The sequence below is a fragment of the Corythoichthys intestinalis genome, chromosome 19 (assembly GCF_030265065.1).
Source record: "Corythoichthys intestinalis isolate RoL2023-P3 chromosome 19, ASM3026506v1, whole genome shotgun sequence".
NCBI classification, from domain to species: Eukaryota; Metazoa; Chordata; class Actinopteri; order Syngnathiformes; family Syngnathidae; genus Corythoichthys; species Corythoichthys intestinalis.
The window spans coordinates 37,926,814-37,945,255 of record NC_080413.1 but is presented as its reverse complement, the minus strand read 5'-3'; the positions used below and the strand labels follow the sequence as shown (position 1 = coordinate 37,945,255).

General features: G+C 38.8%; 1 protein-coding gene across 1 annotated transcript; it reads right to left on the bottom strand.

The window, feature by feature from the left end:
* Positions 1-436: 436 nt before the first annotated feature.
* LOC130907274 (uncharacterized) lies at positions 437-4,740 on the bottom strand. The gene is made up of 3 exons (XM_057822154.1): positions 4,340-4,740; positions 1,868-3,126; positions 437-973 (listed from the first exon to the last, which is right to left on the bottom strand). Exons 1-3 carry the CDS (start codon positions 4,502-4,504, stop codon positions 913-915), a joined length of 1,485 nt encoding a protein of 494 aa, XP_057678137.1. The 5' UTR covers positions 4,505-4,740; the 3' UTR covers positions 437-912.
* Positions 4,741-18,442: the final 13,702 nt, after the last annotated feature.

Genomic DNA, 18,442 nt, shown 5'->3' with positions numbered 1-18,442 from the left:
TGATTGATTATCAATTGTATATTAATTGTCATGCAGGATGAATTGGATGAAGTGGTAAGGACATGGAACACACACCAAATACGACCAAGATCTGCCCATGGGACGCCTGGAGGACGGCCCATCCTCATGTTCACCATGGCACGGCTGTATGCAGCAGACGACAAACTGCAGCCTGTCCTTGCAGAGGAAATAGCTGTTTGCAAGGAGGATTGCACTCCGAAAGGGCCATATCCCTGCGATGAGACGGTTTTTGAGCTTTGCACTCTCCTTATGGAGGAAAATGGCTGGAATGCTCCATCAGATTCATATGCTGCAGTAGAACTCTATTCACGACTAAGGAATGAAATAGTCGAACATATATAAAGTGTGGAAATATTGGAAATGACAGTCCTCTATGCTTTATGGATGTTCCACAGTTAAATGTAGACATATTCACAACCTTTTATTGAACATATAAAGTAAATGGAACTTGTGGAAAAAAACAAACACATGCGAGCGACCCTTTGAAATGTTCACTCAGCCAAGGTCCTCAAGAAAGAAGCAGTGAAATTTAAAGCAATGATTCACGTTATCTGTAAATAGCATAATTACCTGTTAAACAGTTACATTACCAAGTCAATGTTACATAAATATACATATAACATGGTAAATAATGGTAAATTGTAAATAATAAGAATGATTTGTAACACAGTTACATATACTGTTTACATGTAGCATTGTAATACTGGTCTTCTTTAAAGAAGATTAACTGTAAGATAGTTACATAACATCGTCACGTGATATATACTGTATACATGTAACCGTAAAACTGTCATCTCTGTAAAGATGGTACCGTAACTGTAACATAGTTACATAACATCGTACATAACATCGTAATGTGATATATACTGGATACATGTAACAGTAAAACTGTCACCTCTGTAAGTATGGTGCTGTAACTGTAACATAGTTACATAACATCGTACATAACATCGTAATGTGATATATACTGTATACATGTAACAGTAAAACTGTCATCTCTGTAAATATGGTGCTGTAACAGACAACTGTACATTTAACATAGTAAAACTGTAAACGTTGGTATTGAACAATTGTGTTGCTGAATCTTATCTTTCTGTGAATACAGTATTCCCTTCAGTGAATGGTTTTGAAAAGAACAGTTTGACTTTTTAAAACTGAAAGAAATCTGACAGCAACATGTCGCCAAAATAGCGACTACGCAATATCCATTACCCTGACGTTGCTCTCGAGGATGGAATTGAACTCGCCGCGGAAGTCAGGGAAATGATCATAGATGTCAGGCAGTTGCAAGATCATACTACATGTTCGTCCAATAGGCCTTCTGGTGAAAGTAGTTTGAACAACAAACTCAATTTGAATAACACCAGTTACCAACAAATCAGAGCCTGTACAGAACCTCAAAAATCTCCCAAGCTTTTCCTCATTAAGTTCCCTGACATATCTTTTCAGATGATGTGCCACTTCCGACTGCTTTTGTGTCATATCTGTCGGAAAGTTTAATGTCTCTACCACTTTCTTTGGGGTTGGTTTGAGGTCACTGTACATTTTGGTCAGCTCCCCACAGTTTAAATGGATATGCGGCTGAATGATCTCCCTCCAACAGTCAATGACAAACATTGGTTTCTGCACCAGTTCCTTGTGAGATATTTCTTTCAAGATTTCTGAAAGAGAAGAAGCAGTGACCCTCTTTCTACATTCATAAGTATCAAGCACTTCTAGAAGGTCATCTTCATCAACAGCGCTAAATTCATGCATAGCATGCCTGAGGACATCTCGGTCTTGTGAGCCCACAAAATTAAGAAAACTCGTCTCCAGGTCACTGTAAACGGATCCCAAAAAAATTTCCTCAAGGAAAGGAGGGGCAAGTTTTATTGGCAAGTATTGACAGTCCTGAAATCCCTTTAGAAGAATTCTCCCGATTGATTTCCATGTAGCAGCACTGAAATCATGCCGGACAAAGGGAACTTTCCAAGTTGTTCCAAGAGTACAGCGTTCATAAAATTCTGCCCAGAAGCTAGAGAATACATCTCTGACTACACCTGAACCACTACCCATCTCAACAGAATTGTCAGGTAGTAGACGTCTGATTTTTAATTTTTTACCCAAAATTTCAGGGTCTGAAAATGTCCCAATCATTTCATTGAAGCTGTTCGTATGGTGCAAGAACAAGCACATGTCAGGAACATCAAGAGGGCCTTGAGGTAGCTCATCTGGCTCATAGATCAGTGTGTCACTAAGTGTGCCATCACTCACTGTTTGAGCTGCACCAAATATGATTTCAGGGTCATCTTCCAGAGCCCCATAGTTGGTATTTGTAGGGAAAGCCAGAGGATCACCAATGACACGGGTTCTATTTTCTTGGCTTGAACTCTCACAGTTTTCTGTTGCTGAAGTTTCTGTGACGGTTTCACTGGAAACAATTAACACATCTGGAAGGGAGTCATGGGACATTTCTGTCAAATATACTTCATCAGTTATGTCTATTGACAGTCCAATGTCTGGCTCATCAGCAATCATCAGGTCTCTGTCTGATTCTTCTGTTACATCAGAATCTTCTGTTGGCTCTGATTTGGGATATGTTGTGATGTAAAAGCGTAGAATTGGGAGTTTAACAAGTTCATATACCTGTTCAATGGAGAAATCCTTAGGAAAAGGATTATGCTTGAAATCCCAAACGTCAAAAACAAAATTGCATTCGGGACCTTTTGTTGATACGCCATCTGGAAAGAAAAGTGACTTTCCTTGTTTTAGTATCTCACTATAACCTTCCTCACTTTGAATTGAAATCTTTCTTGTCCCTCCGCCTTGTTTTGTTCGGATTTGTTTGGTCAGTTGGCCTTCAGTGTGAATCCACCCAATTTCAATCTTTCTTGTTTTTGGTTTAGGTCTTTTTGTTTTATTGGAGGTGTTTGCTTCCTCACTCTCTGTACGGTTTTCCTTTCTAAGTTTGAGCTTCTCACTTAGCTTTTCAAATAGTCCCTGCTTTCGCTTTGATGACTGTGGTTGGTGCTTGCAAAAGTTAAAGAGAGCAATCCTGTCTCCATATGATGGGAGATAATTCGCCAGTTGAGCATCTTCCATTAGTAGGATGACCTCGCTGTCAATCTGAAAATAAGACAGACACATCATCATAATAAAGAAAAAAAAGACAACATAACTTTCATCCAGAATTCCATTTCATAACACTATTAAGTCCACTGATTCCAAGAGCGTTCCAAATTTCCCAATTTTCATTTCTTAATTTTAGTTAAAATGGCTATACATTAGGCCTGCACAATATATCGTTTGAACATCACCATTGCAATGTGCGCAAGCGCAATTGTCCCATCGCAGGACGTGTGATTGTTTTATTTAATTATTATTATTTTTTTGGACATGTATATTTTTGTTTTGCATCATAAAAGCAGCAATAGTGCAGAGACATGTCCTCCTGGATTCCTTTTATTTACAGCAATCTTCATCATTCACAGATGAACCACCTTAGCCTGGATTTAACGGTATCATATGAATACAGTGTTGTCATAGTGAGTCAACCAAAGTCTTCCCAGACAGAGCTATGCAAGTCCTTTGGTGAAAATTCTTTTCGTTTCAATATCACAACATACATCGTAAACCCCTATAGAGTCGAAATGTCAGTTTTTTCCAATATCGTTCAGCCCTAGTATACATCACTTCTAGGTAACTATAATGCTCAGCGGGAAATGAGGAGAAAGGAGGAGGAAATTTGTAGGAAAAGAGAAGGTACAGTATCCCACGAAACTGAAGATCTGTCTCTGAATACAGCCATTAATGTTGAACGAGAGAGGAGCAGTAATACCACATTTAACACTCTTGCTCCCTACAGTATTTTCACCTAAGATATCGTAACACTAATGATTCACGTTATGCTGGGGAGGGAAAAAGGCGTACTGATTTGGGGATTTTTCACTTAGGGTGTACTCACTTTTGTTGCCAGTGGTTTAAACATTAATGGCTGTATTTTGAGAGAATACATTTACACTGTATTATTAGATGTACACCGACTCGTTTTCACCTTTTGAAAAAGCCATATCTTCAGCGTTGTCCCATGAAAAGACAGTTATATACTACAGAAATGCGAGGGGTGCACTCACTTTTGTGAGATACTGTATGAGAAGTGAAGTAGAGAAGCAGGTGAGAAGATGGGGATGGTAAGAGGAAAGTGTATAGGAGGAGAGGCAGATGAGAAAAGTAACAAGAGACGGAGAAATAGTAGAAACAAATGCATATTGAAACATTGTTATTTACAAATGACATGAACTGACTGATGAAAAGGTAAAAAAAAAAACAAAAGAAATACCTTTTGCTGTTCAATCCAATTGATTGTTTCCTCTGATACACCCCGACGTCTCAGGAAAGTCACAATTTCCAACAAGTTCTTTGCCATCTTGGATCGGTGGAATTGAACAAACAAGAAAATGATTTCAGTGAACTCGGGAGACAAAAATGAGAAAATGCAAAACATGTAAGCGCTCGGGAAGAACTATGAAAAATGGATATACACCATATATAAGAATAGTGAAGATTCACGATACATAAATTATTACCTTTTAATATAAATACATAGAGCAAAACGTACGTTTGGCCCTTTCACAGTATTTTCTCAGTGGCTGCCATTGACGGTGAAAACTTAATGAAGTGAAAGCTTTGTGTGTGATTACAACGGACATTATATCAAGTACTTAAAATAACAAGTTACCCTACCTTGACGTGTATGACTCTTTATACTGATTGTAATTTGATGGCAATGCACCAAAACGTCTTTTTGAAACAGAATCCAGTAGTACAGAATCACCACCGCTCTCGAGATGCACGCTGTTGTTCCAATTCAATATAACGTTACGTACGCCGTAAGTGACGTCATAGCGTATTGGTGTGATATTGTGCTTTTCCTGAGCCTATATTTTATAATTTGCTTCATAAATAAAGAAACACATTATCTTTTGGCTCATCTACATAAAATTATAATCAATAGATTGCTTTATATTGATGCATCGTCGTAGCGCTCAGCTACGGTACATGTACGTAATGTGCGTAGCGGTTATGCTATGTAATGAGTTTAGTCTTGTAGTACCAGTACGGTTTTAATCTCGTCGTCCTTTTTTTTTTTTTTTTTTCTCTCTCCTTGATTTGGCCCTAATCCTCCGTCGTACCTTAGGGCAGTGCTTCTCAATTATTTTCTGTCACGCCCCCCCAAGGAAGACGTAAATGTTTCGCGCCCCCCCAAACTCTCTGCCGCCACTGTAAATAGTATTATTTGTCTATAAAATTACTATTATAAATACGCATCTGCCTAACATTGTGTCCTTTTTTTCTAATTTTTTCTAATTCTAAAAAGTAACATAGATCAACTTATAATAAAGTATAACTTTATTATAAACATTGTTTTGTTTGTAACAGAGAAGACTTGATGTGCATCAATTTGCCTGAATTAAAAAAAAAAAATTCACATCCAAACTAAAAAATACACTCAAGGTACATTTTTGACCATTTGATACAGAAAAATAAAATGTAATAAAATCAGTAAACAATACCAAATTAAAATTGATTAGAAACATTCACTCATGAGGACAATGTGCCAAAAAATTTGACCGAAAAAACAAATCTGAATAAAAGGGGGGGGGGGGGGTGTCCTTGGACAGGACAGTTTTTATTTTTGCTGCTCACAGTATTTACCTCCTTTGCAATGATGTGGAGTTATTTTTCAATTAACATGCTAACAATGCTCACTGGCTTACTGATATAACACTGACAAAGCAGGACGATTGTTGGCAATATTCGGCACGTTTTCACTGAAAAAATCAAGCGGCTTAACAATGAGATTGGGGTCTAATGTCTTTAAGTGGCGTCTTAATTGATTTGGCTTCTTGCTGTCTGCTATAATTATTTTTAGACACAGTAAACAGTGGTCTTTCATCATCACCCACTGTATTAAAAGTCAAAGCTAAAAGGCAAACGGCACGAAAAAAGCGCATTCACGGCGGCCGAGGTAGAACCGTAGGTGAGGGCAGTCGTCGTGACGATCCCAAGCCGAAAATGGCACTTCTCGGGCGGCGACGTGAGAACCGGACAAGACAGTGGGTCGCTGCGTGAGTGAGTCCGGTCGGAAAACGGCTTTCGAAAACGGCGGTGGCACATCTGTTGTCTGTGTGTGCTGAGTGCTCTTCCTTAGTTCAAAAATACTGCGCGCATTCTGAAAATGAGAGCGCCACTGCCACCTACTGAGTGGATGTGCAAGTACACTTTATTCCAGTACGGCAAAAAAAAAAACCACATAAAACATGTTCCCCGAGGTCACATGCGCCCCCCCTGGCATTGCGCCCCACTATTTGAGAAGTACTGCCTTAGGGGCTCCGTAGAAAACACTTGTAGATCATTAAAGAAAAAACACCCGAAGAACTATTCACTAGATTGTGTTCTTAACGTCTTCTTTTGACCACGACTTGGAATGATATTTTTGTGTTTGTTTTTTTACAACAGATTATTTCGATGTACAAGTAGATTTTTTCATCTTTGGTTACAAGTGACTTTTGTCTCTGAAAACGCGACAAGGGGGAGACAAAACTTGCGAGGTTGTAAGCAAAGAAAAAACACCTGTAGAACAAAAAAAAATCACTTGTAAATGGAAAAAAAACACTTGTAGAATTTTTTTTATATTGTGTTTTTTTCATGTTTATTTCACAACGCAAAATTTGGAAATACAAGTTGTTGTTTTTTTGTCATACAAGTTAAAATTAGTCAAATGTACAGGTATGTTTTTATTTTAAGACTAGGTTACGAGTATCTTTTTTTGGCCCATAAAACTCGACAAGACTGTGACAAAACTTGTGCACTTGTAATTGGTAATTTTTAACCCGTAGTGATGAAAAAACACCTGTAGAACAAAAAAATCACTTGTAATTGGAAAAAAAACACTTGTAGAATTTATTTTTTACATTGTGTTTTTTTCATGTTTATCTCACAACGCAAATTTTGGAAATACAAGTTGTTGTTTTTTTGTTTTACAAGTTAAAATTAGTCATTTTACAGGTATGTTTTTATTTTAAAACTAGGTTACGAGTATCTTTTTTGGCTCATAAAACTCGACAAGAATGTGACAAAAAAACTTGTGTACTTGTAATTGGTAATTTTTAACCCGTAGCTAAGAAAAAACACCCGTAGAACAAAAAAATCACTTGTAATTGGAAAAAAAACACTTGTAGAATTTATTTTTTACATTGTGTTTTTTTCATGTTTATGTCACAACGCAAAATTTGGAAATACAAGTTGTTTTTTTTGTTTGTTTTACAAGTTAAAATTAGTCATTTTACAGGTATGTTTTTATTTTAAAACTAGGTTACGAGTATCTTTTTTGGCTCATAAAACTCGACAAGAATGTGACAAAACTTGTGCACTTGTAATTGCTAATTTTTAACCCGTAGTGAAGAAAAAAAAACCTGTAGAACAAAAAAAATCACTTGTAATTGGAAAAAAAACACTTGTAGAATTTATTTTTTACATCGTGTTTTTTTTCATGTTTATTACTGAAGGAATTTAGTCCTCCCAGCCCAAACCGCACGGGGAGGCCGGCAACAGAACGGAAATGTGCTCCGCCACTCGACGCCCCCGAGCGGAGCCAGGCCAGGAGGAAGCTAAACTCCGCGCGTTCCTGTGTTAACCCTTTGCACACTGACTCCATGTTTCAAAAGCTTGAAGAACACTCGCCGAAAACAGGTTGACAATTTATTCGTCGACAATGGTCAAAGACAAGGCAAAAACAGACGACGGAGGGACAATTCTGGATCCAAAACAAGGCTACATGTTTCCGAGCAGAAGAAAATCCGTCTTATCTCAGTGTCCAGTCTTTTTGAAGTCTTTGCTGACGCGGGTCTCGTCGAAGGCGTTTCTGGGCGTTGCTTTGGGGCCGCCCCCGCTGTGGCCGGTTTTGGGCGGTTTAGGTTCGTGCGCGGATTGGGACGCCCGCTATCAACTTTGCTGTCCGGGCTGGTGGTGCTTGTTTTAGGACAAAGCGCTTTGTCCTTGGAGTTTGCTGAGAGCAGATTCCCCGAGTATGTGCGTCACTCTTGTGATAAGACGGCATTGTGTATCTTTATTTCTTCTCCTTAAACTATGGTGTGCTATTTATTTTATATTAGTAGTGTAGTCCTACCGTAAATATGAAAATGATACACATTTCCTGATTAATTATATTACGTGTGTTAGCCTAATGCAAACAGTTAGACGGTGCCTACGAAAACCTGTACCATATGTATGTGTTAGACTATATATGTGTTAGACTAATGCAAACAGTTATATGGTGTGTGCGATGACGATATCGTTTCCCCTTCATTCCCCCTCTCGAGCCCCGACAGGGGATCGAAAAAACATGGATGTGGCCTTAGAACTTAGCTTTGTCAAGTGGTGGAAGAAATGTAGCAATTGATGAACAGTTTAAACAGGGATGTGCGAAATTTGTCCCCCTCAGGACTCCTGTTAAGTACTCTTTAAAACAATATGATACCGCCTCAAAGGGTTAATCCTTGGTTGTCTTCGGTCCCGTGGCTATAGGCATCAGCTCACAGTGCCCTCTTTGTACAGGTGCATTGAGACCGATTTTTCATGATCAAATAGACGGGCTACCCATCAAGTTATTCCTGTCGCCAGGAAAAATGAGATATACATTCAGTTAAATTAAATTAAATTAAATTAAAATAAATAAAAATAAAGTTAATCTTTAGTTAAGAAAAATGAGAGACACACTAAGCTAAATTTGGTCCATTGAATAACAACCTTTAAATCAGGAAAAGTGAGAACCGTACTGAGTTAAATTTTGGTCCAGTAAATGAAAATTTAAGTGCCCCTCTTTTCACTTCCGTAACGTTAGGGTCAACCACCACCTGTAGTAAGAGGGAACAGTGCGCAGCCCTGAAGAAAAAGGAATGCAACAGTGTGTCAAACATCTCAGAACAGCTTTTAAATGAAGAAAAAGAACAGCACTGGCAAACTACTACATCTAAAAACATAACACAGCAAAAACATTCCCCCATTGACTAGAGAATGGTGAAAAAGCGGTACTGTACAAAAGCGGAATGTTGCCATACAGAAAAACTTGGACACCATGAACTCGAAACTCGAAATAAACGTCTTCACCCCTTACCAGTTGTTGAAAATGATGGACACAGACGCCTGTAGGCAAACTTTATTCCACCCCAATTAAAGAAAAACTTTATTCCGCCCCATTGACCAAAAAATGAATAAATATCCTAATCAAAAGTATATAAAAATAATAAAAGTTATATTCTCCACCCCAAATGACAAATATGGCTAAAGGCTAAAGAATAAAACTGGGACTTAAAAATGGCACAAATCTACCGAGTACTATGATTTAGAACCTAACGAAAAAATAGTAGTCTTTGAACAAAAATCCCAAGAACGAAAATGAATCTATGGTGATTGTGGAGATGTAAAACAATCCAGTGATATGACATGTGTCGAGGAATTACAAAACCCAAATGTGACTGCAAAAGATCGAAAAAATGTGACGGAAAAAATAAACCCCACTACATAAACAATGTGTATTCCCACCACTTATCAACAACGCCAGGGGCACCTTTCCACACCACATTTCTAACAGCAACATCCGCATGTGAAATCAATAAAAGGGAAAAAAGGAAATAAAATCCAAACCTTTTAGCGAAAAATAATATTACAAAGAACAAATAAACGAGAGCACTATAGCGACAGGGACCATGACGCTAAACCTATTTATTTCCATAATCAATTGTCGCTTCCTAGGACATGGGTCGTATGGGAATTTGTTTATTTTCTCCCAGTCCGGATCCGTCATGGTTGCCCCCCACCCTAGTGGATCCTAGTGTAGCTGTAATCTGTTCAACTCAAAGGAATACAGAGCCTCCAACATATTTTAAAACACTCCCTAATTAAAGCATAGAACGACTTTGCCTTTGTGTAGAACACAAACAATGAGCTTAAGGTGTCTAAAATATAATGCGGTACCTACAGGAAAGTTAATCATTAGAAAGTGAAAATAAAATAATAAAAGTAAAGAATCTTAATCAAATACATCTGGGACTATGTGGTGTACTTAAAATATGCCACGTACTCACATGTTTTAGTTTTTTTCCTAATGCTTGTCGAGACGTCTGAGGCACGGTAATCTCTCTAACATTTAAATACTTTCTCAAATTCAAAAAGACCGGAAAACACTCACCCCGACGAAACACAGCATCGTCAGCTGGGGTGAGTATAAAACCGTGGGGACAGTCGTGACGGCTGTCCCTTGGCGATGAACCATTATTTTGTGAGCACCTGTTCTCACACAGCCACCAGCTCACGGCTCGTGCGGTACCGCGGTCACAGCCCTGAGGGAATAGGTGGGGTCTGGAATCAAACCTTTGATCCTCCAACCATTGGCGATCCCTTCTCCCACCCGCGCAACCGGTGGTCCGTGTGCCGGTGCGATGGCTCCGCTTGTCACACCTAGTCCCAGCCCTGCTAGCGTTCAGGGCGAATGTCCTCCCATCCTGTCAACATACACATCTGGTGTTTCAGGGGATCGATAAACAGAAATAAGGATAAACTTAAGAATAGACAATTTGTCATACTTACTTATCATAACTGGGCCTATTTGTAACCTTACCACCTGAAACGTCCCAACCGCACCAGTCTCAAAACTCCAACATGTGATGTGGCAGATTATTATCCTTAAACCTTGAAATCTTTTGGGAAACAATGTGGTCAGGGAAAACTTTAGATCGTTGTAATGGCCTCTGCGTGCTCCTAAAATATGTCGTGCTATTAAAGCTAAGTGAGATTATGAATAGTATTATGTTTATAATAATTTACTGTTTGTTGGGCCTAAGAACTGTATGTTTAGAGTTGAACAGACTGTACAGGTCAATAAAAATTTACAGTTGTCCGCATCCATATTAACTTTCAGTAATAATGTTGGTGTTATCTTGGCCCACTTAACCCCCTCTAGCCATGCCCACAATTGCAATTGTAAGCATGGCTATATCACTCATAGCTACTACTCAAAGTGCATTATGAATACCCAGTACATGTTATCATTCCCAAGTTACATCAGCTTGTGTGATACCCCAATTATCTAGACCAAATCAAAAACTATCCCCTATGGTGGTCTAAATGCCATCATTTGAGATTCTAACTCCTTTTTTTTTTTTTTTTTTTTTTTTTTTTTTTACCAATAAGCTTAATAATATTGATCGTCAACAACCCTAGTCACAAGGAATCATTTTGTCAAAGGATGGGAGTTGTACATTCATTTCTACGGTGTGTGGTTGTCTACTACACGTTTAAACTGTTCAATGGTTCCCATTGCAACAATCAACACAAAAACATTTATATGTCTTATTATTTCCAGTTTACAAACCCCTCATGTCCAATTCAGATCCCAAACAAAGCCACTCAGCAATAATTAAAATATTTATGTCTTGGAAAGTGATGCCTTTTCCTTTGTTCCTTATGTCATTCAAAATATGTATCTTTCTCCCCTTTTGTGAAACAATTAGGTCCCCCGAAAATAATTGCAAAATAACAAACCAGTGAATAGGATCAATAGAATAAATGCAAGTCAACCAGTTTGACTTTTTATAAAAAATGGAAAAGAATAGAAATAGATGAATAGAATTTTTAGAAAAAATTCTAAAAAAATATGAAAAATACAGTTAGCACAGACATGGAACTAAACAACACTTTCTCCACTCCTCCTTTTTTGTTTGTTTTTTTTAAATATTATTCAAGTCCTTAAAAATAAAAATCTGTTCCATAAAGGTGTCCAAAGGAATGGAAAAATATCACATGAGAGTAATTCATCAAAAGATCAAGAACAAAAATCCAAAATGAAAACATAAAAATTGTCTTATACTGGGGAAATTGTATTTATAGGCAGTAGACTTGGAAAGGTATTCTGAAATTAAATTAACTCATCTCTAGATTCTGTCTCATTATCGTTGTATCGTTCGAGTATTATTCTTAACTTTTAACATAAGCAACTTCCCCAGCATAATAAATTGCATTTGGCACGATGCCCGTGTTTGTTTACGTTCTCAAATTTAATTCCTCCCCTCTTATGTAATTTGTTAATTCGATTCCTACTGTGGTCTTTCTCTTAAAAAATTGGTTGCTAATTTCCCCTATAATTTCAAAGCACAAAATTTACCTACATTGGTCTTGTCTTTTCATCCCAGATCATGAAATTGGTGAAAATGTCTTATTCCCCTTTTCTATTTTATTTTATTCATTTCTTGATTTCTTTTTTGCAAGGATAGCCCAATTCTATCCGCAGGTGACCCAAAAGATTATATTTTAGTGAAATCTGGCATTTTCAAGTCTTTTTAAAAACCTAAATCCACTTTTACATTGTCCCGTATATCAAAATTAACACATATAGGAGATTCTCCCTCCGCATTCTTCCGGGAGTCAATAGTGGCTAGGGAAGGACTGTCTTATCTATTGTTTTACCAAAACAACCAGAGACTTGAGCTTGAGATGACCCACTTTAAAACTTTGCTCTTTCCTAAACTTTAACCCTTTAGGCAAGGCATCTCAAACTTAAATTAGCTTCTATAGACTCCAAATTAAACGGAACTACAAAATAACTCCAAAATCAGTTTTACGAAAGTGCAAAAGGAAAAGAAAATATACTAAATGAAATTATTTCCTTCAAGTGTCAACAATGAAAAGAAAATATCCAAGTTAAGATAAAAATAAAAACTAATAAGACTTACTATTTATCTCATTCTGGGAACGTTATCTCCGATGTAAATTTGGAATCGTGATAAGTGTTATGAAAGAACCATTTGCTTTTTTTTTTTTTTTTCTCAAAGATGTTCTAGTTACTTTAAGGGGTGTTATGAATGTCAATTAGCTCAAATATTTACAATTCTTATATTGCATTGTTACATGTTTTATTGTGGCCCCCTATTTGATAATTTGTCAATTAACTTTGGTCATGGCCTGTCTCGACAAAGTTGGCCACTTATTTCCTACTCTATTTTCATAACAGCAAAAATTAGTTCAATTTTAATTGTCTTCTTATATCAAAACTAAAATCAATAAAGTTATCCTGTTGTTCTTTGGATCCCAGCTGAATTCACGACAGCCAATTCTATCAACATGTGATCCAAAAGTGACACTTTCCCCATATTCATCATGCTTGAATCCCCTAAAAATTACATTTCAAACTATTCGTCATACTAGAAGCGAGCCATGATATCAATTCCCCGTTACTAATTTTAAGGTGTTCTTTGCTGGTTCGGTTTGCATGTTTGTTATTCTAATAATTGTAAGTTCGTGGTTGAACGCATCACTTTAATATTCTTTTGTTTCTCTACATTCTTTTGTGAGTAAAAATCTTCTTGTTAGAAAAAGCTTTTTTTTTTTTTTTTTTTTTTTTTTTTTTTTAAATCTATAACTTTACCAAACATCCAGGGACTTCAGCCCTCCTTGCTCTGCTTGGCCTGAACAAGAGCAAGAGGGGCCTCCCGCCCATCGGCCCGCGCACCTCATTTTGAACACTGTGTTCCTTTTCTAATCAGATCTACTGATTTTTTATAATTTTTTACATATTGTCCCTTTTTTGGCTCTCAATTTTATCTTAAAATGTTAAACAAGGACTGGAAAATTCCCAGCTTCAATTCTAGCCTCCCCTTATAATCAATTTTGGCAAACAACCCAGCGGATGCCGTCGAGGACCCCATGTTGCAAATAGGGGCCACCGACGGCCCGCCCTCCTTATTTTGAACACAGTGTTCTTTTCTAATCAGATAGCCCAACTCCAGGCGCCATGCCAACGGCTGTCTCCCAGAACGTTAACAGGGGCGCTTCCTATTTTTTCGGCTTCATTTCGAACAACACTAAGCAAAACAAAACGTCCACTTACTTTAACAAGAGACTACACGACACAACAACTCGTCTAATTTCTTCCCTGTACCCTCACAGCCCTCCTTAGCGCATTCATATAGCCATTTGTCACGGGTCCCTGACCTAAATCTCCGCTGGGCGAATGTGTTCATGGCCATGTTTATTGTTCTGCTTACCGCAAGCAGCGAGGCCCTCTTTGCTGTTGGGCGTCACTTCCAACAGCGGGCTTAATACCTTTATTCTTTTTTAAGGGGGGACCACTTCCTAGGGCCTCCACAACCCAGCTCTCAAACCTCCGACTCGTCAGCCCTGAGGTGCGGAACCGCTACGTTCCAGTCCCGGTGGCTTTGGCCCGGCCTGACGCTGCCCGCCAGCCAAACCACCACAACCTTCAGGACAAGTATATGTCTATCCAAATTTATATGTATACCTCTAAATATACATATAAATGCATACACATATTGCGCGTAACAGACCCCTCATCTAACTTAAAAAGTGGGTCGTCGCATCTACTCTATACTCAAATATACATGCCCATATCTATCCCATACACATATCTTTGTATGTATATGCATACATGCGCATGTATATATTACGTATGTCCCACCACATCAAATCGGGAAACAACAACCTGTTGTCTAGGAGCCAACCAGCCTGAGCGGGAGGGAAACGCTGTGTCCCAACCTGTGGTTGGGAAGCGCGAGTGGGGAGGGTGAAGTTGATAAAGGGGTGGGGGTCTGGTGTTCACGGAAGATTGGTGTTTAAGTATTTTCTAAATTATTGTTCTTTTATTTAATATTTAGGAATGAGTAGCCAGTAACTGGCTAATGGTTTTTTAGTTTTTAGTCTTAGAGTGTTTTTTTTTTTTTTTTTTTTTTTAGTATTTTCTAAATTATTGTTCTTTTATTTTTTATTTTAGCAGGATCCTCTTCTATATTTATTTTAGCATTTTATTTAGTATTTGTGATATAATTATAGTATTTTAGTATGTAGGAAAGGAATGGAGAGGGTCGCGCGGTTGCGAGCGCACATAGACGTGCGCGCGCAAGTGCGCGCGACAGGCGCAGGCAGCGGCTCACAACCTCTTTTGTGTTGTTAAGTTTCTCGCAATTTAATGAGGCTCCGGGGACACCGCTTCCTAATAACCTAAGCTTGTCCTGTTTTTTCTTTTTTTTTTTTTTTTTTTTTTTCTTCGCCCAGCCTAAACTACGCGACGCATGGCGTATATGTTGCACTCTTTCTGAATCTACCCCTCTAGTGCTAAGACTAATGAAGACTGATGTTACACTACACTTGTTTCCCCTTATTCCTTCAACCGAATGCACAAATCACAGTTAGACAAAACACAAAATGGTCGAAGGTCGCTTCAAGCCAACTTTCACCCGCCTTAAATTATGACAAAACGTCTTTTTACCTTTTCGGCTTTTAGCGGTGCACCTAAAAGGGCTCCAGTTGACTCTTCCGCAGCCGTTCGTCCATCCCCTCCGTCGTCTGGGCCTATCACGTCGTCAAACCATCACGTCAGGGTCACCAACTGAAGGAATTTAGTCCTCCCAGCCCAAACCGCACGGGGAGGCCGGCAACAGAACGGAAATGTGCTCCGCCACTCGACGTCCCCGAGCGGAGCCAGGCCAGGAGGAAGCTAAACTCCGCGCGTTCCTGTGTTAACCCTTTGCACACTGACTCCATGTTTCAAAAGCTTGAAGAACACTCGCCGAAAACAGGTTGACAATTTATTCGTCGACAATGGTCAAAGACAAGGCAAAAACAGACGACGGAGGGACAATTCTGGATCCAAAACAAGGCTACATGTTTCCGAGCAGAAGAAAATCCGTCTTATCTCAGTGTCCAGTCTTTTTGAAGTCTTTGCTGACGCGGGTCTCGTCGAAGGCGTTTCTGGGCGTTGCTTTGGGGCCGCCCCCGCTGTGGCCGGTTTTGGGCGGTTTAGGTTCGTGCGCGGATTGGGACGCCCGCTATCAACTTTGCTGTCCGGGCTGGTGGTGCTTGTTTTAGGACAAAGCGCTTTGTCCTTGGAGTTTGCTGAGAGCAGATTCCCCGAGTATGTGCGTCACTCTTGTGATAAGACGGCATTGTGTATCTTTATTTCTTCTCCTTAAACTATGGTGTGCTATTTATTTTATATTAGTAGTGTAGTCCTACCGTAAATATGAAAATGATACACATTTCCTGATTAATTATATTACGTGTGTTAGCCTAATGCAAACAGTTAGACGGTGCCTACGAAAACCTGTACCATATGTATGTGTTAGACTATATATGTGTTAGACTAATGCAAACAGTTATATGGTGTGTGCGATGACGATATCGTTTCCCCTTCATTACACAACGCAAAATTTGGAAATACAAGTGTTTTTTAGTTAAAATTGGTCATTTTACAGGTATAATTTTCATTTTACAACCTCACTTCTTTTGGCACTATTCTATCTCCATACGTTCCCCCGTCCTGCTCTCGCTCCGTATCTCGATTCCAGTGCTCGCCGTTTTTTTTCTCTGCGCGCTGAGTTGAGCAAACGCGTTACCAACGTGTCACGAAGCCAACCAATCAGAGAGCTGGTGGAAGTATACTGGCCCTCCAATTAGATCACTTGTTGCAATCGCCCGGAAAAAGCAAAGGTGACTGACTTCAACGGGAGAACGGCGACTTCGTTGAAACAACGTACGACACTATTTATTATCCTAATTACTGTCTCGTGTACTTTAGTGATGTAATATTAGACCTGCCTTATCTAGGTTTCCTCATATTTTAAGACGGTAGCATCCTGCTGTGACTGACGAAGACTTAATCCTTTCTGTTTTGGGAACCGTTAAGGGAAATAACGTCAGGCGAACAGCAACGACAACAACAACCGCCACATGTAAGTAACGTTACTTTGTGCTTCCCTTTTTTTTTTTTTTTTTTTAAACAAACTGTGTTATAAACATTTGTAAAGTTGTTTTTACGTTAGTTTTTAACCATTGTTGCAAACTAGCCGTTAGCTACCTCTAGTTAATGTAATGTCAAGTAGTAACTAATAATTCATGTCAAGATAGTTTCACATCTTGATTAGGCAAGTATTCATTCTATTTCCACAAATAACGGTTGAGGAAGGTACTTTAGTGTTGTCGGACATTTCTCTCTGCCAGTAAACAAATAAACAAAATTAAAGAAAACAGTCTTGATTATCTTCATGTAAGATTTAAATGTTCTAGTGTTGCAGTCAAATATGATTTGTAGGTATGCATCTCTTAAGTCATAATCATCTCTGAATAGTTTGGCATTTATTGAACTCTAAGAAAAAGGTTTTCAAGCACTTGCTGCAAGTCATCAATGATGCTAGAAGGGGTACTGTAAGTGTAACGTTACAAGCTTCCATTTGTCATGTCTGATGTTACAGAGGTGGACAAAGTAAATAGTAAAAATGTGGCAAAGTAGTCCTGTCATGCTTTGACACACTTGTGAACTGAAAACAAATTATTTCAGTGATTACCTTACCACACTTGGCTGATGAGTGCAGATGACATTTTTACTGTTTCCACCAGCATATCTATATGACTGCATAATCATGTTCCTTCATTACCTGAGTTCTTTCTGTTCAACAGAACTTGTTGAGACAGCAGTTGATGGAAGGACTTCTTACCAAACTGCAGTCTGCCATCAACCAGCAACCACTTAACTTGGATTATTTAGAGTTCTTGACTCGCCATCACCTCATTCTTTTTGAATCATTCTCTGAACAGATAGGCGGTTTATCGGAAATTACAGAAGCTCTACAGAACCTCCATCATGCTGTTCAGTGGGAAACGAATGTCAGCTCTGCACCCATTGTGGAACAGCAACTGGAAATTGGTCCAGGTCCTGGTCACCCAAAAATTGTAATAGAGAGAGAAAAAATAACAAGTCTGCTGGACACACATCTACCGGTCTCCTGCATTGCAAAATGCCTTGGTGTTTCGAGTAGGACTGTTTACAGAAGAATGCAGTCATTTGGCTTATCTATAAAAGGATCATACAGCACAATGACCGACACAGAGCTTGATGGCATTATTTCAGGTATTAAAGGTCAGATGCCAAATGCTGGTTATCGAATGGTTCAAGGCCATTTGGTTTCAATGGGGCACCGCATCCAGTGGTGGAGAATGATGGCCTCCATGCATCGTGTTGATGCAGCAGGGATCTTCTCACGGTTCTTAAAACTAGGGTGTGTTGTGAGAAGAAGTTATGCTGTTTGAGGCCCTCTCTCTCTGGTTCACATCGACACAAATCACAAACTCATAAGGTAAAATAGCCTGTTAATGGAAATAGCTACATACTGAATGTTTGAAGTATGGGGCATATCATAAGAACAGTCGTAGTTACATTGTCTTTTTCCCTACTTCAACAGGTACAATATTGTGGTCTTTGGTGGAGTAGATGGTTATTCAAGGAAGGTAATTCATTTATCCTTGCTCCCCGAGACACATGCTTGAGTTTAACTGTGCAGAATGATGTATGTGAAACAGTAGGCTACTGCCTTTTTTT